The sequence below is a fragment of the Nymphaea colorata genome, chromosome 13 (genome assembly GCF_008831285.2).
Source record: "Nymphaea colorata isolate Beijing-Zhang1983 chromosome 13, ASM883128v2, whole genome shotgun sequence".
Lineage (NCBI taxonomy): Eukaryota > Viridiplantae > Streptophyta > Magnoliopsida > Nymphaeales > Nymphaeaceae > Nymphaea > Nymphaea colorata.
Window position 1 is genome coordinate 8,717,068 of NC_045150.1, and position 24,613 is coordinate 8,741,680.

General features: G+C 38.9%; 3 protein-coding genes across 3 annotated transcripts; 1 reads left to right on the plus strand and 2 right to left on the minus strand.

Annotated features, from left to right (window-relative positions):
• Positions 1 to 3,368: 3,368 nt before the first annotated feature.
• LOC116266868 (multiprotein-bridging factor 1b) lies at positions 3,369 to 13,914 on the minus strand. Its single transcript, XM_031648311.2, has 4 exons — positions 13,638 to 13,914; positions 12,723 to 12,806; positions 3,806 to 3,888; positions 3,369 to 3,730 (listed from the first exon to the last, which is right to left on the minus strand). Exons 1-4 carry the CDS (start codon positions 13,777 to 13,779, stop codon positions 3,608 to 3,610), a joined length of 432 nt encoding a protein of 143 aa, XP_031504171.1. The 5' UTR covers positions 13,780 to 13,914; the 3' UTR covers positions 3,369 to 3,607.
• A 3,632-nt stretch (positions 13,915 to 17,546) lies between these two features.
• Positions 17,547 to 18,377, plus strand: LOC116267066 (protein DOG1-like 3). Its single transcript, XM_031648621.1, has one exon. It carries the CDS (start codon positions 17,547 to 17,549, stop codon positions 18,375 to 18,377), a length of 831 nt encoding a protein of 276 aa, XP_031504481.1.
• Positions 18,378 to 20,435: 2,058 nt separating this feature from the next.
• Positions 20,436 to 21,251, minus strand: LOC116267067 (protein DOG1-like 3). The gene has a single exon (XM_031648622.1). The coding sequence runs from the start codon at positions 21,249 to 21,251 to the stop codon at positions 20,436 to 20,438; it is 816 nt and encodes a 271-aa protein (XP_031504482.1).
• Between the last annotated feature and the right edge of the window lie 3,362 nt (positions 21,252 to 24,613).

The window sequence follows — 24,613 nt, forward strand, 5'->3', positions numbered from 1 at the left end:
CGGGTAAAATTGCCCCCTCTATCGTGTTCTTCCGTTGTGGTGCCTCCTCCTCCTCCTTCTTCTTCTTCTTCTTCTTCTTGGGAAAGCAGATGGATCAATCAGTTTCCTCCCCCAGAAAATTTCTCTGAAAACCTCGCCTTCTCGATCGATTGACCAACCAACTGACCGGTCGTTGATTCTCTCTCTCTCTCTATTATGGCTCCAATATTGTGGCCGAATATTACACCATCGCTGGAAAACTTAGCATGCAATTATGCCTCTTCCTTGGGCAGATTTTCAGTAGCTTTCCATCCGACGGAGCGGATGCTGCACGATGTTGGGTTGCCAAACCAAAATTTTTTCATATTGATTCAGGGGAAGAATTTGTCAATTAAAACTTCAACGAACTTCTCAATTACTTTGGAATCACAAGTCTTTCTCGTTCTCACATTCCTAAATAAAATGGAGTCGTGCAACACTGAAGGACTGAATTCGATAGGACGGGGGACCTTCTTATCTGATAATTGGCCATTCCTCTTCGATTATTTGTCTAATCTTCGTAATCCAATCCCCATTTGAGGAAATTATATATATCATTTCGCCATATTCCTTGTGGAAGCCGAGGATACGCTCTAGGGACTATCCATTCGCCTTCATGAAGTCTCCCTTTGGCATCCAGAATGCCTGCCAATCCAAGCTTGTCGTCACCTGTATAACTCAGGCCTGCTACCTTTAGTTTTCTGCAATCATAAACTGCAGGGATGTTACTGAATAATTTGTTTCTTTACCATTCATTCTATCTTCACAGTACAACCCAATGCTCACTTTGACTGCTATTTCCTTTGGCCATATAATACTATGAAATGCTTCAATTCCATTCTGCAATGCTTCTTTACAGATTTGAATGCTTAAGAGAAGTAGACCTTCAAGAATGCATCTGTTATGGTAACACCATATCCACCAACATCCGACAACAAATGCTATTTTCTAACATTTAAACCTCCAATCTCCCTCAGTTATTGCTTTCTGAGGGGGCTTAGTTACACCAAACTTTCGCAGCCACCCATCTCCATGTTTTTCTCATCAGCCTACAAACCAGTAAGAATATGCCTGTCTAATGTCAGAAGTTGCGTTTACAGGCAATGAAAGTATACAAGCAACTTTTGATAGGCGCCTGCCCTCTCCAAATGTTATCGTGCACATTTGTAAAGATTAATTTAATAAGTTTGATTTTGAAGAATAATATTGTATAAAGTGGGGGGGTATGCAACTTGATCATCCCCATTAAACCTTAACCCAGACTGGCTGAGGACTGATTCAGAGGGTTGACTCAATGACTTAGTTGAGTTAGGTCGTAATTTATATATAGCATTTTTTCTATAAATAGATGAAGATGGTAAGCCCATCGGGACTTTGTGTTTGATTTTTTCATTAATTAAAACTAAATAACATGAATATTTGTGTATGTTCAATGATGTTTATGATATTTCACAATTCAAAAAATACAAACCAACACACAACAAAAAAAAAAAATCCCTGTTTGGATGTGTTTGAATCCACGCTAAAAAGTGGGTTTCGGAGGAAAAACGATGTTTTGCTTCAGAGACCTGTTTTGCAGTTGTTTGGGCATCGTCAAAACTGAGTTTTTAGAAAAACCAGTTTCCTGAAAACAGCATTTTCAACCAGTTTTGCATGACCTTGGGGGGTGTTCTTTTTTCAGTGAAAACAGGGATTTGGACATTAGGGCAACCGAAACTGGTCGAGGCATCTGCACATGGAAGTATTCGGAATCGAAGTATTCAACTGGGCGACAACATGGGTGGGTGATTGCCTCTGGGTGCTCTCTCCTGCGAAGAGGATGATAATCACAACAAAGGTTCAGCAACTAGTGGATGAGGATGCAAAGATGCAAGATTTGGACAGCGACTAGGCCTGCAAACGAAAGGCAATTTCCAGCCATACAGAGTTTTTGCTACAATGACGCCTGTGAACAGGAGTCGCATTCTTGAACTTCATGGAACCATGGAGAGACCGACAGTGTTGGCTGTGCTTTGCTCTCCGTCTCCACAGGGACTCTTCAACCACAAGCTTTGTTTTGTTGGCAAGGGCTTCTTTGAAAACTTTCACGTCTTTAGATGCCCTCTGATTTGGAGCATTAGCTTCATCTATGTTAAACATTGTGCTTTCAAAGTTTTTTTTTGGGAATTGTCTTCCTTTAGCGCCTCCAATTTGGAGCATTAGCTTCATCTATGTTAAACATTGTGCTTTCAAAGTTTTTTTTTGGGAATTGTGCTCTGTTGCTTTTCCCTTGTTGAATAAGCTCCATACTTCTCAAAAGAAAGCATCAATCCATAACACTGTTTGTCATTGGGGGGAACATGATCAATCTGCATCTTTATCTTTTATTTACAATTGAGCTTTCCTGCGGTTGCCTTTTCACCACATAAGACAATGTTCTTCACGAACACTTTTGTTGATAAGAGTTCATTCATGTCAGAATGTTAGATTTATGTTTTTTTAAGCTTTCACAACTTAGAGGTGTTCATTACCTATCCTGTCAATTAAGTAATTGATCATGCAACTACGGTACATGCTGAGCACTATCTTCTAATTTTTTGTGGGTCTTTTCATTTAGCATGCTTTGATGATCTTCAAATACCCCTGCCAAGATTTGATCATGCAACTACAGTACATGCTAAGCACCAACTTTCAATTTTTTGTGGCTGTTTTCATTTTCACATGCTTTGATTATATTCATGTAATTCGACTTGCACATGGTAAGTTGAATATTTGGCTATAGAACTTGGAAGTCCTATATATATATATATATATATATATATATATATATATATATATATATATATATATATATATGTGTGTGTGTGTGTGTGTGTGTGTATAACTTTAAATGTACATCCAAAAACCATTTTCTGTTAACCACGTTTTCATTTTTCTTATACTATCCCAATCCTAAAACCAGGTTTTCATTTTTCTTATGTTATCCAAACACAAACCAATATTTCAAAACTCATTAAGATAATGATTTTCACCAAACCAGGTTTAGACAATAACCATTTGTTTCAAAGGGTTCATCCAAACACTATCATAATTAATTAAAGAACCCAGCTTATTCGACGGACCCTAAAACAGCCGCTAGTCTCCGATCGACAAATTTTGCCGACTATGCATCAAACAACCAATAATATAACTAGTGAAAAACATTCAAATAAATTTTATGTGCCCGTTGAATTTAACATGAAGGAAAAAGGACTTCTCTTTCACCCTACTTTAAGAATTTTTAGCCATCAAAGGCGCCAAGAAAGAAACTTTTGTAGCAAGTCCCTCGTCCACACCGACTAGTGCACCTACAATTCTAACAAAAACTCACGAGAATCGAACGATGAATGTCTGCATTACAGCCACAGTCTACATCACTGCAGCGAGATCACAACAACAAACACCTTAATTAGCATTCCAAGTAGCAAATTCACATCTTTCTAACAGTTAGTCCAGTAAAATGTATATTGACAGGTATATGACACGATCTTTTTATTGGCAAACCACTAAGACTACGAGACTAGACAAGTAACTCGAACTGCAAGGTGACACATGACTTCTGCTATCTGGTCTAGCCCTTCTTCCCGCGCAGCTTGACGCCAAGAACTCTTTCCAGCTTTGATATTATCTGTTGATTGGGGATGGCTTTTCCAGACTCGTATTCCTGAATTACTTGTGGCTTCTCATTTATCAACTGTAAATACAAACATTTCAGTGAAAAGGCTGGAGGACAAAGAAAACTGTGGAAGCGGAACCAAGATCTACTAACCTGGGCAAGTTGAGCCTGGGTGAGTTTCTTGTCCATCCGTGCCTGCATGATGTTTTTCTTTAAGTCAAACGGCACTCGTTCATCTAGTTCCACCATTAAGCACGAGTTAGAAAAGCAACAGAAATTCCTCAACAAAATTTTGCCAACCCTCAACAGACCAGGAACCATGGTCACATCTCTCCCAGACATGAAAGGCAAAATAAGCTGTTTGAATGCAAAGATAATATGGACTCAGGTGATCGGCAGAAAAATGAAAAGCATAAAGGATCCGAAATAGGGAGCAGAACTTCGTGAAGATACCATGTGAAGGAACTTTAGTCTACGGAACTTAAGTAATTTATGTTGATAAAATCAAACAAGAAACCAAAAAATGAATCATTCTCCAGAAATAATATCTGCTAGAAAATTTTCGCTGGCAATAGCATCCCAGCAATCATCTTGATCAAGTCCGTACCATGTCGACGGATGTGTCCATCTACAACAATTCTCCATGCAAACAATGTGCATCAAGCAAATTATTTTGCAATACGATGACTTCAAATTAGAAAAGTCATAGTCAACAGAATGCTTTGGACATTAAACAATGGAACTGCAATACATAGAGTTGCCAAAAGACTTGCTTAAGATACTTTGAATCACTACACCGAGTGAATTAATCAGAGGAACTGCTATTCATATACCATAAAAGGCATAAAACCATTGAGCACTCACTAGATTTAGAAAAGGAAATAGCACGTTCTAAAAGCAGTGCCATGAACAAGAGTCAACTTTCATCAAATGAGAAAACACAGCACATAGATCCACAGCTAGCATGAAATAACCAGAAATAGCTTAAATAGGACAAAGAATACCATAGCGCCACCAATATTAAATCTGTGTGGAACCATACACACTCAGAGCACAAGAAGGGTTAAGTTTTGTTCAAATATGGACCCAGTCAAACAGATGAAGACCATTTTTGTCTTTTTAGGGTTCAGTTAAAATAATTTATTTTAATGAAAGGTGAAGTGGATTGACTTTGATCCTCCACATCTTCCTCGTCCTTCTGTTCTCAGGCAGTCATCCCCTCCCTTCAGTTGTCAGTGCTCTCTCTCTCTCTCTCTCTCTCTCTCTCTCTCACACACACACACACACACACACAAATAGATATATATATATATATATATATATATATATATATATATATATATATGTATGCACAACACCACATGCAACATGCACACACACGAGTGTGCGAGACACTGACCTGAGCACTTCTCTCTCTCTCTCTCGCGCGCGCTTATGTGTGTGTGTGTGTGTGTGTGTGTGTGTGTGTATATATATGATTGGATTGAACACTTGGCTATGTGAAAATGTCTACTGTATACGGCTGATTATTCTCCTGAATCTTAATCATTTTCTGTAGAATCTGTACTTTGTTTATGTTAATATGTTTATATCCAGTTTGTTGACTGGCTGCATGCATGTCGACCTTTTTTAATCAAATATAATGGTTGATAAAGGTAAAGGGAAGGCAAACTATGCACATATCTGCAACAACCTCTAGCTGTAGAATAAATACAGTTGCTCTATCTAATTCAAATGATTCACAACTACTTCGGAGTTCGGGAGCTTGTGACAAAAGGAGAGAAAGCTAATATAATTGTAGAACGTAATTTACTGGTTTTTCTACATGTGTTAATGAACATCTTTTGCAGATTCTTAATCAAGGATTTAGATCATGCAATAAGATTGACAAACGTATGTTGAAACAGCTAAAAAAGAAAACGAGAGGCAGGTAAAAAGAACGGCTCACAGCAATGAAGTGAATACATCATTGGTCAGACATACTTATTTGGATACCACGAATAAACCATTGGCTAAGTGCACTCTGGTTAGTTGCATCTCCTAGCTTAGTTCTTCCGGAGGAGAAAAGTCATTAGAAATTTGTTAGAGAAAAAGAAATCTGTAGTGCATGGCAAGCTCCCTTATCTCAATCATACTCAATTTTGACTGAAAAGATGGTCAAAACCGGTAAACTATGTAGTGCATGGTGAACTCCCTTGTCCAAAAAACCTTATGGACCTGTGTCACATGGATGTGTTGCACCGCCACATGCCTAAATGCACACAAAATTAGAGGGAAGAACTTATCCTATGAAACAAATTAATGATATAAAATGTTTTCTGAGAATTATCTAGCAGACTTAATAACATAAATGTTTGTGGGAATGATATAGAAAACTTATCATCTAAATAACAGGGAAAAACAGGCTCAGGCAGGCCCATCTTGGGAGGATACAACACATGCTTTCCATCTAAATCAAAATCCACTGAGGATTACATCCCAAAATTTGGATGATCCACAAATTCAATACTACTATCTGATTTGAAACAACCAATCAAAGTCAAAAGGCACCTATAATCATTAGAGGTGCAAGAAAATAGTTGCAGATCTAACTGAACAAAAACCATCTCCTCTGCTATCTTGCTGGTAACAGGTAAGTTTGTTTCTTTCAATATTGTGAACTTGAGTATACATACTTTAATTTCTTCTGCAACATGATAACATAACATGAAATATAGCAACCTCATTAAGATCTTCAAAATTAGGTGTTTTTGATGCATATGATGACCACCAACCTACAGTACCTTCATCATCCCTTACCATAATTGCTACTAAAGAATAAAATCTCCAAGACACTTTCTTATTTATTTTAGAGCATGAGAATCTTACATATTCCCAATCATATCATGCTATATCTTGATACTTCCGGAATTCCATTTGGAGGAACACAACCATCACATTCTAATAAACAACCATTTTTGTCCATTACACTTTTGACTGAGGAAATATGACAAACAATGCAAGCATTTATTCTGTTTCCATCTCCTCACAAAATTGAATTTACATCATTGAACATTTCTAAATGAGAAAATGCAAGATCCTTTTCCTCAAACTTGAATAATATTGTTTGAACTTTCTCAATTGCATTACCCACATTAGTAAACTTTATGGAACGTGGTTCTCTTTTTGTTAACTTCCTTCAACATCTTGCTCAATATGTATGCATTAAAATGCATTTTTTATCATTTGGAACTTAACTTCATCTTCACTATAGTAGAAATCTCAATCATTATCGCCACCATAAATGCATAATTGAACTGCTTAATTCTTTGATCATAACAACTAATAAAGCAAAACAAATTGCGGAATAGGATGCCTACTAAATATGAAAAACATCTTAATTGTTTAAAATAAAATTTCTAATGTGTCTGATGCTTTGCTGTACTTGTTCATTTGATGGACACAACTCTTGAGCATGTGAATGCTTTTGAATAGATTGCATATACTAGTGCCAAATTTAGACCATATAATACACCAGGAGTCCAAAAATATAACAGTACTCGTCAGTTGCCAAACTCATGCATGAGCAACTATGAACGATGCTGCATTCTCAGCACTGATTTGCAAACCAACCGCTTTTCTCACTTGTATGAATTACCTCCTAAAAAACTCAACATCTGTATACTACTTTATAGATGCATCAATAATTTTTTCAAAAAATTAGCTACTGAAATAAGCAGCAAAATTCGTGGAGAATCACCTTTTATATTTTAATCCATCATCAGAAACATTTTTTCTGTAGAAATTTCTTTTACAAAATTGTCAATATTATTCTTCTCTGTCACACTTGTTAGTTTTCCTAAGCTAGAAGATATGTGACCAGCTAGATTACAATCAGCCAATGATGTAACCATTTTCTTCCAATAAGAATTTCTCACTATATTAGAAGAAATTGGACTTAAAAAAATTCACAATCTTTTTATCCAAATGTACCTCCCAATACTTTTGACTGATACTTCTATTATTCTATTGTATTCCATTTTTGTTTCTTCCAAAGATCTTTTGACTTACCATTGGCGTTCTAATTTTCACATAGTGTTTGTTCTTCCAACAACACAACTGTACAAGCAACCTCTAGGTACACGTGGCATCCCCTTAATGCAAATATCTATTTTTGTTTTTGTGGAACATTCCTCTTGTTACCATTTTGTTGTGAATCAGTCTTGTTTTAGAATCCACAGCATGCTTTGGTTGGAGAAGCACCATTTTCACCATAGAAATCTTGGTTCTTAAATATGAAATGTTTCCTGCCAATGTTTTGGTCGCAAATCTAGAAGACTAGAACTAATTGCTCTTGCTGGTGAGCTCCTGCTCCTATATCTCACTAGTTACTGCAATAGCTTTTGCCCAGTGTACTTTAATTTTTTAACCTGCCTAGGTCTTTTTAAAGGTCCATCTCCTAGGCCCACCTAGCACCTTTGACTACACCAAGGATAGGGAGCTAGACTTGAGATGCAGTGTCAGGTGAGAGAAAACTGAAAAGAGTGATTACCTGAGCGACAGCCTAGGAACTGAAGCAGGAGATGACTACCTTACAACTAGATTGGGAAGACCGAAGAGGGAGATGACTACCTTACAACATTGGGAAGGCTAAAGAGGGTAAAAGTCAACCAGCTTTATCTTATATTATTAAAATAAACTGATTGAATTGAATAATAAGAAAAATGGAATCCGTCAATGTTGATGGAGTCCATAATTGAAAGATGCTACCATAGCCACTGGTTTCTGGCAATGTTGTAAAAAGCGTATCGTAAGCCGTATCGGTCTGGCTTTAAGATACGCTGTATCGTAAAATATCGTAAAGTATTGTAACTGTATCGTATTTTTTTAAAAAAATTAATCAGAAAAAATTCCAAAAAAAATCATAAAAAATCAATAAAAATCAACGTATCATAACTGTATCGTAACTATATCGTACATGTATCGTACAATACGGTGTTTGTATCGTACGATACGTGCGATATAGGCACGATACACCACCTGTTTACGATACAGGTGGTATATTGTATCGTATTTTTGAAACAACGACAATACGGCCCTGTAACGTACGGTACGTACAACACTGGTTTCTGGACCACATTCAACACTATATTGACCCTCTCTTAGGAGAGCCTAGGAAGCACTGGTGTCCTATTGTGTTGACAAGGATGCAGCGCCATCCCAAGTGATTCCATGTCACATAGCTATAGACAAAAGTGGTTGTCAAAAGGCAATGACCATGTTCCTCCAAATGAACATCATAGGATATCAACTATACCATATGAGTGCGGGTGTGGGTGCCGGTGTCGGTGTCGATGCGGGTCCCAATGCGGCGTATCCCAAAAAATTTGGGTGCGAGGGTGCAGCGAGGATGTATATATATATATATATATATATATATATATATATATATATATATATATATATATATTCATAATATATATAATTTTAACTTGTTTTTTAGCTTAATCTGTCCTTTCTTTTTACCTTTATTATTGCACATAAAGAAAGAAAGGGACAGAGAGAAGAAAAAAAAGAATGGGAAATATTTTAAACTTGCATAAGAAAGGACGCGGTTGGGCTGCATGTCAAAGCTGCACCAGCACCAACACCAGCATCGTGTCAACACGGGTGTTGGAGAAGGGTCCGGGGATCTGCGTGTTCACGTCGTCCTTGCTAAGAGTCTGTGTGACATAGGATATCAAATATCAAGTGATAAGAAGATCCAAGATACTCGTACACTCAAGCAAATTGATAGAGTTTGGGAAGCATTTATGAGATCTATTTTCTACAGCAATAATCGCAAAGGATGATGCAGATTCTGTCAATTGGTGAGCATCATATCGATGAGAAACACCTACTTGCCAATTTCTTGCGATGAAATTTCTGCCACAGTTGACAAACCCAGCAATCTGACTCAAGAATCGCACGAGTCGGATGGGGATTGTACTGTTACTGGCAGTGTTGTACGTATCGTACGATACGGAGCCGTATCGTACGATACGTATCGTATCGTTTGCAAAATACGATAAGATACACCCCCTGTATCGCAAATGGGGGTATATCGTTCTTGTATCGTACGATACATGCGATACGGGCCCCCGTATCGTACGATACGGTGCGATACGGCCTGTATCGTACGATACGGGCTGATTTCTAAAAAGGAGACTTGAACCCCATTTTTTCGAGTTTCTTTTATAAAAACCCACCCCTTCCTCATTTCTAATCTATAGATTGTACCGCTTTAGAGGGAAATCATTGATTTTCATTGTGAAATCATCGATTTCCATTGTGAAATCATCGATTGTCACCGTGAAATCATCTATTAAACCATGAATTTGTGCATGGGTGGCTGATTCCCATTGAGAGGAAATGGTTTTTTTTAAACCATGAAGATAAAGATGAAAAAGAATGATATTGTTATGAATTTTGATGTCTATGAAGTATGAATGATGAACCGTGAACGCGTAAGTTTATAGCATTTAGCAAAATAATAAGTCTATCATTATCTAAAAGACTAAACCATGTTTTCTATGAAGAATTTATTATTTTTAATTTTTTCTGATTTTTTATGAATTTTCCGATTTTTTTAATTTTTTCTGATTTATTATTATTATTATTTTAAAATTTACGATACGGTTACGATACGGCGTATCTTAAAGCCCGACCGATACGCTTTTTACAACATTGGTTACTGGGCCACGAGTCAGGACCCAAGCAATCTAGGACTGAGATTTGGGCGACTCGGGATAGAATTGGTTAACTAGATGGATCGCTGACTTGGGTCGGAATTGCCCGAGTTGGGCACGATACAAATGTCAATTGCTAAATTTTAGATTGCACTTTCCAAAACTGAAATCCTCAAACAAAATTTGAAATTACTAATCTAATTATATAATAGGAACACAAGTTCTCATTATAATCACAATTACAATAGACAAGAAAATTTACTAAGAAAACTATATAGACACACACAAAAAGAGATAATATTTTATATATATACATATATATATATATATATGTGTGTGTGTGTGTGTGTGCAAAGCAGAATTAGAAATTTAAATTATGTACAAATATTCACAATGCTATGTATATATCCATCCCGTTGTCACATATATCGTGTATGGGCGTTATACACCGAGAAATTTCAATTTCTCAAGCATAATATGGCAAAGTTGTATATCTTGAGAAAATCTCTGCAAATTATTAAAAAATTTTAAACATTTAATAAATCCTGAAAATTATAAAAAAATAAAAATCATAAAAAATACGAAAAAATGCATATAATACGTGTTTTTTTCACGTTTTTTATTTTCTGGCGTTTTTTTTAAAAAAGATTCATTTTTTTCACGTTTTATACGGCTGACTTATTTTTCACATATTATACACGTCTTTTTCAAATAAGACGTGTATTTTGTTCCATCCTAACTGTGAATATAACTATAAGTGTGCATGCAAGCACAAAAACATATTCTTTATGCAAAATTACACACCACAACAAAAACGTGAAAAAAAAAATTTGCACCAAAAGCCAAAAAAAGGAAAATAAGATTTAAAAAAATATATATTTAAGTTGTCAAAAGAAAGCCTAAGGTATTGTGCATCCAGGCGAGCCTAGGTGTCCTATGAGACATTCCTGAAATTTTCAAGTGGTACATTTCCTAAGAACAGCTAGTCTAATGAACAGCCAAGCCTAGTAACCTAGGCAACCCTTTTGACCACATAATATAGAACAATATGTTTTCCATTAAGATAGGCTTCAATTATTTGGGTATATTTAACACTGAAAAATGTGTTTTTTGTTTTTTTAGGACAGCTTAATAGGCCTAGTCTTTCCTAGGCTCCATGTAGGCTCAAGTGCTCAATCCATCACCTAGGTTGTGCACAGGCTTTTAACAACACAGAAAACGAGGTCCATAAGCTCATGCTTGCATCTCCTTCACATTAGAAATATAGACAAATTTAGTGATTTTCTAGTAGAAGACATCAATAGTTATTGAAGAACTAAGCTGCTGAAGTAGCTAACACTATAAAAGGAAGTCAGTGTCTTCCTGGTTGAAACAATAGTGAGAATTCTGCGAATAGCGCTTCTTAAAAGTTAAGAGAAAGCTGTCAATGCTCATGATCTGCAGATCATTTTCAGAGAACCATACAGGTTGAATGACTTATAGATACAACTATGTATGAAAATTAGATTATAACTATAAAGGTAGAAGAATGACAACCAAAGTATAAGATATCAAGCTACTCGCCAATTCCAAATTTTAAAATAAGGTGTTGGAAAATAGAAAACAATGTAATCAATGACAAAATCTAGAATCCCTTTCTAGTCATCCCATTGACTAAAAAAGAGAAAATCAAACATCTTTGGGGTACCACCAAAAGCTTGAGTACCAACAGTTTAAAAAGTGTATCAAATAGTCAGTGGGGCATCTTGACATGCTAAGCACAACATAAGACTTTTGCAACAGTTGCCAAACCATCGGCTAGAACCATCTATTCCCAAGTCAAATGCTTTTATAAACAAAGAAAAAAATTCAGCCACACACGATCACCAAGTAAAAATAAGATGAACACCATATGTTACTAAAATTACAGGAAATATTGTTATTTCACATATGACAGAATCACAAGAACTGAATGCTTGGATTCATTTTCTTACCCACGTAAGTAACGCCTTTATATTTAGCACCACCCGACAATATTAAACCCACTGTCTATGAAGAGACTGAAAAAGAAAATTATGTCTATGATGATATTGAAAAAGAAAATTATCATATCATTTGATGTTAACAGCTACCAATTCATTCCACATGGAAATCCCACCCACAACCTCCTAACAGCTATTTCAACAACGGATAAATGGACGACAGTAGAATGATTCTGAACTATTTAACAGCCAAAAATAAACTAAAAATTTAACTTAGAACGCCAGAGCCATCCAATTATAACAGCGTAGAAGAAAAACTAAGATACTTCCTGTCATCGTTTATAGCTTGATATACCTGAAAACCCAAACAAGAGAAGAGGACAGAAAATACAGAACACTCACGAGAAAGATTTTCCGTTTCTTCATCAAGTTTTCTTGTGTTTAAAGAAGTGCTGCTGGATGCAGCCTTATTTGTCCCCGCGTTTGCTGAAAAAAAACAAAGAACCATATGTCAAAATGATCACTCCAAACACCATAAGGTCCAAAACAGCAAATGCGAAACCACTGAAACAATTAAAAGACAAAAAAAAAAAAAAACAAACGACAAAGCATCAGCCAGAAGCTTCAGATTCAAGCAACAGAAACATAGTCTGTTAACAAGTACTTAAAAAAAAAAACCTCTCACCGGAATGAAGGGTAAACCGGCAAATAAAAACTTCTCGAAGGATATAAAATTAGTTGAACGTTCAAACGTTCTTCACATCAAGAGCAAATACCCTAATGTAATTATGATACCCCCACCATATATCAACCGTTCATGCTAAAGAAATCATCAGCATGCATAGGCTTCACGGGAAAAACAGTTCACAAGTTCAAACAGTAAACAGGAACAGGAAATGAACGAATAATAAAAATAATAAATGAAACATCGCCATCCGTATGAACCTACAGGCTAAGAAATGAGAAATAAAAGGAAAACCAGGATTACTATAGATCGTCCCAAAATTTTAATCAAGAAGAAGGCTGAAAAGACAAATAAAAGTATCAGAAAGGCCAATTACGAAAAAAGAAGCCAATTCCTTAGGTAATCAAGCTGGAAGCCAGAAACAACAAAAGGAAATCCGATCTTTTGAGAGGAAGACTGACGATCGAAAGATAGGGGGACAAAAGAAGCGGCAGTTAACAAATTACAAAACCGATCGATACGGTACTCATTTCTTTCGTCATTCTTGACAGCAGAAAAGGTCCCCGAAAGAGAGGAATCAGAAAAATAAAAACGCCATGACAAATCAGGGAGGCGATCGACGAGAAACTCACCTTTCCTAACGGTTTCGATGTCCGCGCCACTCCTCCTCGCGGCGTTCACCGCCTTCTCGTCCTTCTTCGCAGCCGCGTTCGGCGCCTTCTTCCGAATGACGACGGGTTCCCAATCCTGCGTCAACGGCCCTACTCCGGCCATATCCTCGAAGAAAGAATACCGCTTCCGGACGAACTTACAGAAAACCCTAGCACGCGAGTGATGGACGAAAATATCTCTCTCTCCCTCTCTCTCTCTCCTCCTGTCGCCAGAGCCGACAACGACGGCGATGATCCTCGCCATTCGTGCCACATTTTATACTCTGCAATCCACATTACTGAAAGGCCCAAACTTAATGCTTAACATCAAGAAAAAGCCTCGTTTTCACTGCTATTGCCTTAAACCTCACCAGATAGGCGGTCTGCTTCGAAGCGGATGTGAATGTGCAATCATTCAGAATTGAAACGGAAACCGCGGTTTGAAAGGAAAGGCGAGAAAATTTTAACCAACATTTTAGTTCTTCAAAGGCGAGTTATGGCTGTTGGAGGACCAAATGGAAAAAGAGGAAAAGGTAATCAGAAATACAATGGGCATTTGAGAGCAATTTGAAGCCTACAACTTTTAATAACTCTCCTCCTCACCTCAAGTATGGCGCATTAGTATATTTGGAACGATGGATGAAAATGAAATGGAAATTCTCCCAAGCATTATGATGTTGAAAAAGTTTATGAAGAAAACTATTATTATGAATAGGAGAATGATTATGATAATGATTTATAAGTATCTTGACGGTACCGTTCCTTGTGTTATATTAGGGATAGCTTTGAAATCACTCAAAATATTTGTTATAAACAATGAATACGTAAAAAAATGCAAACGTCAGTATCTGGCATAAGAAAAAAAAATCTTACGATAAAGGGAAAAGGGAAGTGATAACGGTGTTCGTGCAACCAAGGAGAGAAGGCGTATCAATTAACTCATTTGTGTTGTTATTGACTTAGGAAAAAAGCAAAACCAATGTTTAAGCCAAAACAAGTGAGCATTATACATGGTAAAAAAATCAGAATTTAAACTGATTATTATTGTAATAAAAATCAAACAACTACAACAATGCATGTTTCATCTACATGATATAATTATGTTACACAATTGTGCACATTAGTACTCCATACTTTTCATATGAATATCCCCTGACTAGAGAGAGAGAGTGTGTGTGTTTTGGCAACCATTCGGTCCACTCCTACCTGCACTCTGTTAATTCTCTCCAAGTTGTTAATCTCTCTCTCTCTCTCTCTCTCTCTATATATATATATATATATATATATATATATAATTGACTGTTAAAATGTTGAAACTATATTTTAAGTCGAAAAATTTCTAGCTCCAGGATTGAAGCTGGACCCAAGTCTAGACATTAGACTACCGATCCGGCATGGATACAAATTCAGATACTTATCTTAGTCGGATGTTGAAGTGTGTCTGGCCAAATCCAATCATTAATTAGATCCGACTTTTTTTATCAGACTTGACCAAGCGGATTCCAAATCCATGCAATTCGACAAATTGAACTCCCATTCCAATCCTTCATCCCAATTTACGTGTCCTCTTCCCATTATCTAAAGAAAAAGGATGCATACTGGTGGCGCAGGAGACGCACATTGTAATTGTCGCAGCTTTTGAGGCCGAATTCACACGGCCGCCTGCGCCAAGCCGTCTCCCCGCACCCTCTCCCTTTTGCGATCTCGTTTTCGCTGTTTCTGCTCGGCAGCCGACACGTTCACCCAGCCAAAATTGAGTGCAGGAGCTACTTGCTGACGACCGGAGGAACAAACGTATACGATGGACGGCATGGCCTCAGCGGGAGCACCGGTTCTAAACCTCCTTTAGATTTTTTTTTTAAAATACTATCTATACATACTTACATATATATGTATATATCGAAGGTAGAAGAACATTGTTTTTCAGGCAAACAACTTGCATATGAACATATTATCTCCTTATTTTGTCCGTCTGAAATGTTCTTTAGTAACAAATTATGTATTGCTTCCTGCAGGTTTGGCATGCGTCAATAGAACCGCAGAAAGCTAAGAAGACAGGAGAATCAATCTCAAATATTTTCAAATTCCATATGAACAAAGTCTCATGAATGTATCAAAAGAAAATCGAGTAGGATTACAGATGTACGTAAGTTTTAAACTAACCATGCATTCATGCACTAATTCGAATAGAAAAATAAGATCGAATAGAGGAAATTTACTTAAATGCAATTGCATGCATCGTTTTTTATGCAAAATTTGTTAAGTTGCATGCAGCCGTCATTCAATCCTTCCACGCGATCGGCATCTGCACCGGATGATACTTACGAAACTCGCATGTCGTAGGGCGATCTCTGGACTTTTATCAAATGGCAGATGATTGTTTTCCAAGTAGAAGGAGCCAGAGAGGCGGCCGGTGGGAGTTAATGCAGGGGGGAAATATTGCAGGCGCCTACATCACCAGCCAGGTGCAGAGCCATACGCCGGCCAGCAGTCCATCACGTGGAGATTAAACCCGCGGTCGTCCCTCCCTCCCGGCGGCGGTCGCTCGCCAGTACCACCGACAGCCGCCGCCTATTTATCCATCCACCTCCTGCTCAGCTCTCACCCGCTTCAGCATGCTCACGTCTTCCCTCTTTCTTGCTTAAACTATCTTGTGCTCATCTCTCCATTCCACGCAGTTTGTCGGCCACGAGCCTCTTTCACTTCTCCTTCCTTTCGAAGGCAAAATTTCTCGTTGCTTTCAACGTTTTCTCTCTTTTTATTTGGCCGCCAAGCTTCTGAACCAGAACCGGGCGAACTTACCGGCAAAAGGCAGGCTAACAATCAAGGCTTAGTCTTTTTTTTTTCATATAAAATCTTTATGTTGAGTCTGTTGTAAATTTGTAGTTGCATGGTGTGTTTTAGAAAATTCGCAGTTAAATTATTTCACTAGCATGGATTTTAAATTCATGGTGCATATTAAAAACCATGAATCTAATATCAGATAGAAAGTGGTCTGTTGTGATCTTAAATTCATGGATTTGAGATATTAGGATCTCAGATCACCATGGATTTGAGATCCACAGTGTATGGATATATGAATATCAGATGCATGATGATGTGAGATCATTAGCATATCAAATTCATGGATTGTAGAGCAAACCCTCCTTTATCCGACTTTAAATCTATGGTTTTTTATATGTAGCGTAGATTTAAGATTTACGTTTACTAAAATCAGTTTAATATTTCAAAACACACTTTTTAATTTTTAATGTAACTCTGAATTTAAGATTCAAGGTTGTCAAACACAACTTCAGATAAACCGTTTTCCTATTTTAACAGGTGGAGATAGAAAGGCTCTTTCGAATTTTTGCAAAAAAGATACATCGAGGATCTCAGGTATTGACATCTTTTTGACCTCCATTACTAATAACTGCTTCTAGCATTTGATGGTTTTTTTATACACTTGTTTTCTTTTAGTCATTAATAACATAGGACAAACAAATATTAATAAAGAAAGAATTGAAGATGTAAAAGACAAATTGTGTGCAGGACAATTTGGATCTTCATCTTTTTCTTGGTCATCTTGTCTTCCTTAAATCCACTGAGCCTCAATTCCACAAATCGTGTCAATACATATAAGTACGCAACGCCATTTTAGAACCTGAGCTTCTTCACACTTTGGTCATCTCTTTACGTGTAGTTGCCGGAAAAAAAAAGTGAAACATTATTAAATGATCAAAATATTCAGCCTTTTATTGCAAGATGTATGCACCGCCCGCTGTAAAAATAACTAGAATATTCCTAGACATTGAAAAAGGGAACCCCCTTCGAGGACTTAATTTCCATCTTTCATTCGTTACTTCAATTGTTTCATAGTAATCGGTCATGCAACCGGAAAAAAGACAAAAAATGGCCGAAAACCAACAAGAGAAACTGTCTCATGAACCGGTCGCCGGAACGTCAGATGAAGCTGCATCGAACCAGCAGGAGCAACAGCAGCGAGAGCGTCGTTGTAGCTTCTGTGAGTGCTTTCGGATGCGAGCAGAGCAGCAGCAGCAGGATCTCCGAGACCTCGTCAACATCCGCACCCACCACATCCACAACGAGCAGGCCATTAGGCGAGCTATCGCCAGAACCATGCAGCACTATCTCGATTACAGCCGGATGCGAGCCTTCATAGCTCGGAGCAACGCACCCGCCGTCTGCTCCCCCTCCTGCAGCAGCACCTTCTGCAACTCGTTTCTGTGGCTCGGTGGCTGCCGGCCGACGGTCATCACTCGCCTAGTCTACGTCATGGCCGGCCAGGAGGTGGAAGGCCAGCTCTGGGAGCTCCTCCAAGACGTCGAGGTGCGGAACCTCGCCGGCCTCTCGGCGCACCAGCTGGAGCGGATCAGCAACGTGCAGAGAGCGACCATCAGAATGGAGGAGGCGCTGTCGAAGAGGATGGCGAGCCTGCAGGAGGCGATGGCGGATCAGCCGCTGGTCGGGCTGGCGAGGAGCATGCATGGTGAAAGCAGCCGCACTGCGGTTTCCGGCAGCCCGGACTCGGTGATGGGGGCGTATTCTGGCAGGATGGCGGAGATAATGGCGGACGCTGACAAGCTGCGGCTGCAGACGCTGGCCAAGACGATAGAGATCCTCACCATAACTCAGGCGCTAGACCTGCTGATCACCGGAGCGCAGCTAAATATCTGCGTTCTCCGGCAGGGAAAAAGGCGGGATCGAACTCATGCATCCTAGTTTTTCCAAAATAGTCCTCCCTTGTTACTCATTTTTTCAAATTCATCCAAACCTTTTCAAAATTTTGAAGTGCAGGTCCGCTAGTCTTGTTAGGAAACGGATTATGTACACCCATCCGCACAAAAAAATATGTTATAGGGACGTGTAATGACTAAAAATATTTTTTAAACTTCAAAAAATTAGAGTTTTTTATAAGAATAAAAAAGAAATTATGAAAATATTAAAAGTCTAAAATGTATAACTTTTATATAAAAAAGTTTCAACGCACCCAACCCCCTCTTTTTTTTTTAAGTATATATTTGTTGAGTGCATACCCCTATACAGACAACTCGATTTAGTCATCTTCAACCAAGAAAAATCATTTGGAGAGTGAGTTGCATGCATTAGGGTGGTGCACAACATATATGTATATAAAAAAAAAGAGTTGAGGTATTTTTCAAAACAAAAAAAATCCTTTACGGACTTTTAACTCTTTTTCGCTATTTTATTTGTCCTGAGCTCTCCTTTTTACTGTGAAGAATATTCTGGTCATGAAACAAAACTACCAAATTGGGAAATAGAGACATTTCTTAACCTTTGATTAAAGGATGATCTTAAACAATTATAAAATAGAAGGAATGTTTAACCATTAAAAGATACGTGCGCTAGAGTTTTCATTTTTTAAGTAAAAAATAAGTCTTTGTGTTGATTTTAAGGAAAAGCAGTTGCAAGTATGAGGAGCTCACATTTTATATGCCATACTTACGGTGTAGATGTCATTTTCCTTACTAAGAAATGCAATTTTGACCTTCATCCGCATTAAGAGAAAAATTTAAACAGGTGGAGGATGGAAATTTCTAAAAGTTGTCAAAGGTTTGAAAAACTAGAAGGGGCTGAGCTTGAAAATATGATAACAAGGTGGGGCTTTTTGGAAAAAAATTTAAATGTATATAAGTGCTTAGTCATGCAAGAGTTAACATTATATGACTGCTCTCAATCTCAGTCATGGTTCCATTTTCATGAGCATGAGAAGGAGGTGATTTATTTCATTGCCCAAGAAAAGATGTACAATGCAGATTTCGGTCAGCTTGTAAGAAACTACTGGCAGTCAAATATAAGCATTTCACTCAAATTTCATTGATTTTATATATATATATATATATATATATAAGAGATAGAGAGATAAATTGGTAAGAGAGAAGTTGGTGAAAATAAATATACTGCGGTTGGGATTGAACATCCTACACGAACCAGATCCAACTCCCTTGTAACCAAGCGGTTATTCGGGTCGGGTCCACGGACATCGACGAGTCCATAGACGTGGCCTGCATGCAATCGTAGCACGTAGTTACACCGCCCCTCGTGGCAAACTCTCCTTTCAAGCTCGCCTTTTAATCTTAGCAGCAACGTTAACATTAACATATAAGCGACGTACCTTTAGATATCATGTTGTTAAAGCCATTTTGTTTCTTAAAGTAAAGCAGGATAAGAAGCATGGTGTCTTGACTCTCTCTCTCTCTCTCTCTCTCAATTTTAAGCGTCCTTTGTATTTTTTCATGTTGTTCATTTATTTATTAGTGTCTACATAACAACAATTTGCATGAGAAAAATGTATGATATATGAGATTTCACATCGGTAGATGTAGCTAGGATGCTTCCTTCCAAGCCCCACTTAAAGCAGCATATATCAACATATCAATATGCATATGTAGTTTCGCGTACCTTATGCAACTATATATATATATAACATAATATAATATAATTCGTGAGAGAGAATGAGAGAGAGGGAGAGAGAGAAGGAGAAAAAAAAACGGCGACCCCAATCATATCCAAAGACTGACTATTTCTCATTACTGAGGAAAGTGTGGAATCGAGTTACGCTACATAAGATGAGGGCCAATAGGTATCCTTCAGATCTCCTCCAGGTCGTGCCTTATTTTCATTGGGCCCTTCACAGCATCCTGCCAACAACCTTCTTTCTTCAAGTGGAAAATCACAGCGATGCACGACGGTAGTTTCTAGAACAGATAGTAGACAACAGTAACAGGCCAGCCGGCCATGGTCGCCGACACTTGCTACCTAAGTAGCATGCGAGCGATCCCACCTCTGCCCTTGCTCAAGCACATAGACGTGCAGCTGTGCTGCCGCGATGAGCAGGTCTAGCGTCTCATTTATGGTCAGGATCTCCAGAGTCTTGGCGAGCGTGTAGAGCCGCAGCTTGTCCGCGTCTTCCATTAATCCTGCCAGCTTCCGAGCGTATATCTCCATCGCAGAGTCCATTTTACCCGCCCGGTTCTCGCTGCTGGTGCTAGGGGCATGCATGGCCCTGGCTAGGCTAACGAGGGGCTGGTCCGCCATCGACTCCTGCAGCGTGGCCGTCCCCTTGGAGAGACCGTCCTCAAGCTTGATTACCGCTCTCTGTAGGTCGCTCAACCTCTCAAGCTGGTGCGTCGAGAGACCGGCAAGGTCTTTTATCTCCACGTTGCTTAGGAGGTTCCAGAGCTGGGCCTCCACTGCTTGGCCCGCCATGACGTAGACGAGGCGGATGATGAGCGTCGGGCGGCAGCCGCCGAGCCACAGGTAGGAGTTGTTGAAGCAACTGCTGCAGAACGGGGAACAAACGGCGGGGGCATCGCGCCTGGCGACGGATGCCCGTGTGCGGTTGTAGTCGAGGTAGTGCTGCATGGCGCTGCTAATGGCCCGCCGGATGGCCTGCTCGTCGTGGGACTGGTGGCTGCGGACGCGGACGAGGTCCTCCATGTCCGATCGCTGCTGGTCCATCCGCGCCAGGAAGCACTCGCGGAAGCTGCAACGGGGCGGCTGCTGCTGCTGCTGGCTGGCACCTTCTTCTTGCGGTTGAACGTCTCTCTGGGTATCTTGTTGGTGCTCCGCCATCGTGCTCTATTTCAACCTGACAGAAAGCAGCTGCTTCTGAAGCAATAAGGCCAGAAAAAACAGTCGGCGCAGCCTTTTCAGATGATTAATGCGTGAAATTAATATATCACAGTTGGGACTTCCGCTTGCATTTCTCTACCTGGGCAGCTAGGTTATCTCTACTTCTAGGCAACATATTCATGAAAAATAATTAATCACAGAGTTGCATAGTGGTACGATATGTTATATGAAACCTGAACAGGCATGCTCTTGCCAAACTCGTTAGCACGCTGACATCTAATACAATTATATATCTCCGCGGTGGTGTCCAGATAATGTACAGCAACTAATGCAATATGTTTTGGTGCAAGATGGTGCTTTACATCGGAAAGCCACAATAGCAGGTGACTTTATTATGACTCGTGAAGCCAGACCACCAGTAAAACAAGGACAGGGAGTTAACAAGAGGCAGTTGGCTTACCAAGCTTATGACAGTATGAGGAGGAAGCTGGCAATTCCTTGGAAAAGAGCTGAGCGTTTTGGAAGACGAGGCGCTGGGCTTGGGTATGGAGAGTTGAGTTCTGGGGTGGGGAAGGTGCTGTATAAATAAGGCCGTGCCGGAAGATGCTAAGATGGCACGTCCCCAAGAACATGCAGTCGCGCCAAGTGTGGCTTCCGATATGCATGCCCCTCCATTGCGTCATACATTGAGTGCGAGTCGGCACATGGCGGTGGAGAAGAAAGTTGAACGAATTGCTTTATTAGAATTTCATATATTCCGGGTGTTGATATAAGCCTGAACAATCAAGCGGCTTCTTCTGTTCCGATCGTTTAGCTATTTTGGTATGTTCTTAACTGTACTCTTCAAATGCCGAAAAAGGAGTAGAAACATGGCCTCATTGGACCTATTCGATTTAATTTGTTCCCATTGCGTCTTTCTATGAAAAAAATTGCTTCTGGTAGATGATAACTTGAGGTTAGGAGAGCGCCATTTCGTGAAGGGTGTATCTGAAGGCCAGTGACCTTACATTCATGAGCCCATGAATGAGACAAGGCTTTACCAAACTTGAAGATAATCTCAGGTCACAGTTAAAATCCACATCTGAGATTCTCATCTTCCTATTTTCCAGGCCAAAGAAGCAGGATTTAAGGCAGGAGGGTAAGGGTTTGATCTCAAATCCTTGAACTTAGAAAAACCTCAGCAATCATCAGGAAGTTCGTTCCTTGGAACTTCCTTTTCCTTCTTTCTCAGTTTTGTCCAGAGATGTAGTAATGCAAAGAACCGAAGACGGAGAAACGGCAATGAGCCCGTGCGACGACAACACCATCTCGCCTTCAAACATGCTGTGACGTAAATGTCGAGGGCTTCGAAATGTGAGGTGGAGTTCCCTTGGCCACAAGATATTTTTCCAGCTTCGCTTCTGCCGTAGCCTGCCACGCAGGCTCCCTCGTGGTCTGACGCATCGTGCATCCCCATTGTCTTGACCCAGCGACCCTTGGGCGCTGCCTTGGGACATCATCTTGTCCCGTCTACTAAAAAAAATCAAGCGTTCTCTTTCTCTCTCTAATATCTTCTCCCCTCTAAAAGTAAAATTTAGCAAAATCAAGCTACCATGTACCCGATGGTTGCCCGAGGATTAAGATTCAAAAATTCGTTATTAAAAGTACAACCAAATAAATCATCACTAAACTCTCATTAAACGTTACTGTATGTATTATAAACTGTAGTTAATGCATATAAAAATTTGTCAATCATGATCTCATGAAATTGTTCTTTTTAATAGAGGAAGGGGGAGGATATTAGAGAGAGAAAGAGAACGCTATATGAGAGAAATAAGAGCATTACTGGTAACATTTGCTGATGCTGGAGTACCGTTTTGCTGCTCTTTACTGTGTTGATTCTTGACATTTTTAAGCAATTTATTTATTTTTTCCAATAGCTGAGGAAGATCTGAAGCATCCTAAGCTTTGGCAGCAACTTTGGCTATGGCAGTGGTGGTGCTTTCTTTTTCTCTTTTTTCTGGTCTTATGGTCGCTGCTTTTTCATGGAATAATCAACACCTTTTTTGGTATGACCCTCCTTTTTATAATGAGAACAGAATAGTCTTGGACATTTCTTCCACTTGCTTTCACTACTTTTATCAACTTCACAAAAGACAACCTATTCTACATTATTAGAGTTCTCTTTTGGAGGATTAAAGTTTTGATGCATTACTCTTTTGTTAGATTCATCTCTCATAAGAGTGGAGAAAGAGTGGAGCAAACATTGTTCTACGGAAATTAAAATTGACTTTGGATGAGTTCATACTCTCGGCCCAGAGTCGCAAGAAGTTCAAAAATTTTTTTGTTGTTCATTATTTTTTTTTTGGATCTAAGATTAACAGACATATCCATAAGATATTCAAGTTCGTCCCACATACCTTAGATGTTGCCTAAAAGATCGCCGAAATTTTGGTTTTCTTTCTTAAGATCCCGAATGCCTTGAGAGAGTTGACACATACGAGCAATGTCATTTTTTTAACTATAGAGTTCCTTCGCCTTTCTCCAAATTTAATGAACAGTTTTTGCGAAAGAAAATCCTCGGGCAACCCTAGGCTCCATAAAGTTAATTAACCAAGACATTATGAGATGATTGGTGGATCGCTACTCTTTGTAAGTCGGATACGTTTCAGGTTTTGGAAGATCTTTGGTGAGAAAATCTAGCTGGTTTCTGCCACTCAAATACAGCATCGTAGATTTGGAACATGTCAAATAGTTGCAGCTGTTTAGAAATACAAATGTAATTTTGTTTTCAGGACTTGGGTGTGCCTGCACGATGAATTTTTTCACCACTCTGTTGGTGCTTCAAAGTTTGAGTCTCCTATCATGATGAATTGAGCAAGATCCAGCAGCCAGGAGATAAGCAAAATGTGTCAGGAATGAACGTCAATGCTCTGATACCATATTGAGAATGAGGGAAAGAAAGAGATCCAAGAAAAGTTTACGTGGTTCGGTTCATAGAACTACATCCACGATGAATGCCAGAGCAACTATTCCTTTGGTTTTTTTTTTTTTCTCTCTCTCTTTTTTTTAATCTTCTTTCTTTGCTTTACAAATATTTAAGATACACGAGGAACGTTAAAATCAACACAGAAGATCTCGTTGGTAGACTTTACATACAAAGCTCAAAATTATTGAGGAAAAAATATCACCAATGTGTATATTGCAGCAGTTCTTCTCACATTGAAACGATTTTAATAAGGCAAGAATGAGAATGAACTGTTGAGCACGCTGCGCTGAATGTAACGACCACTAGCTAACTAACTAAGTAACTATATATATGTATATATATACATAGGGCGAGAGAGGGAGAGGAAGTGAACCATAACTTTAGGATATCTTTG

Coding starts and splice junctions, on each gene's coding strand:
- LOC116267067 (XM_031648622.1), bottom strand. CDS start 21,251: ATGGCGGAGCACCAACAAGATACCCAGAGAGACGTTCAACCGCAAGAA.
- LOC116266868 (XM_031648311.2), bottom strand. CDS start 13,779: ATGGCCGGAGTAGGGCCGTTGACGCAGGATTGGGAACCCGTCGTCATT. Junction 3,889..12,722: donor AGAAACGGAAAATCTTTCTC/GTGAGTGTTCTG, acceptor TGGTGGAACTAG/ATGAACGAGTGCCGTTTGAC. Junction 3,731..3,805: donor CCCAGGCTCAACTTGCCCAG/GTTAGTAGATCT, acceptor TTGTATTTACAG/TTGATAAATGAGAAGCCACA.
- LOC116267066 (XM_031648621.1), top strand. CDS start 17,547: ATGGCCGAAAACCAACAAGAGAAACTGTCTCATGAACCGGTCGCCGGA.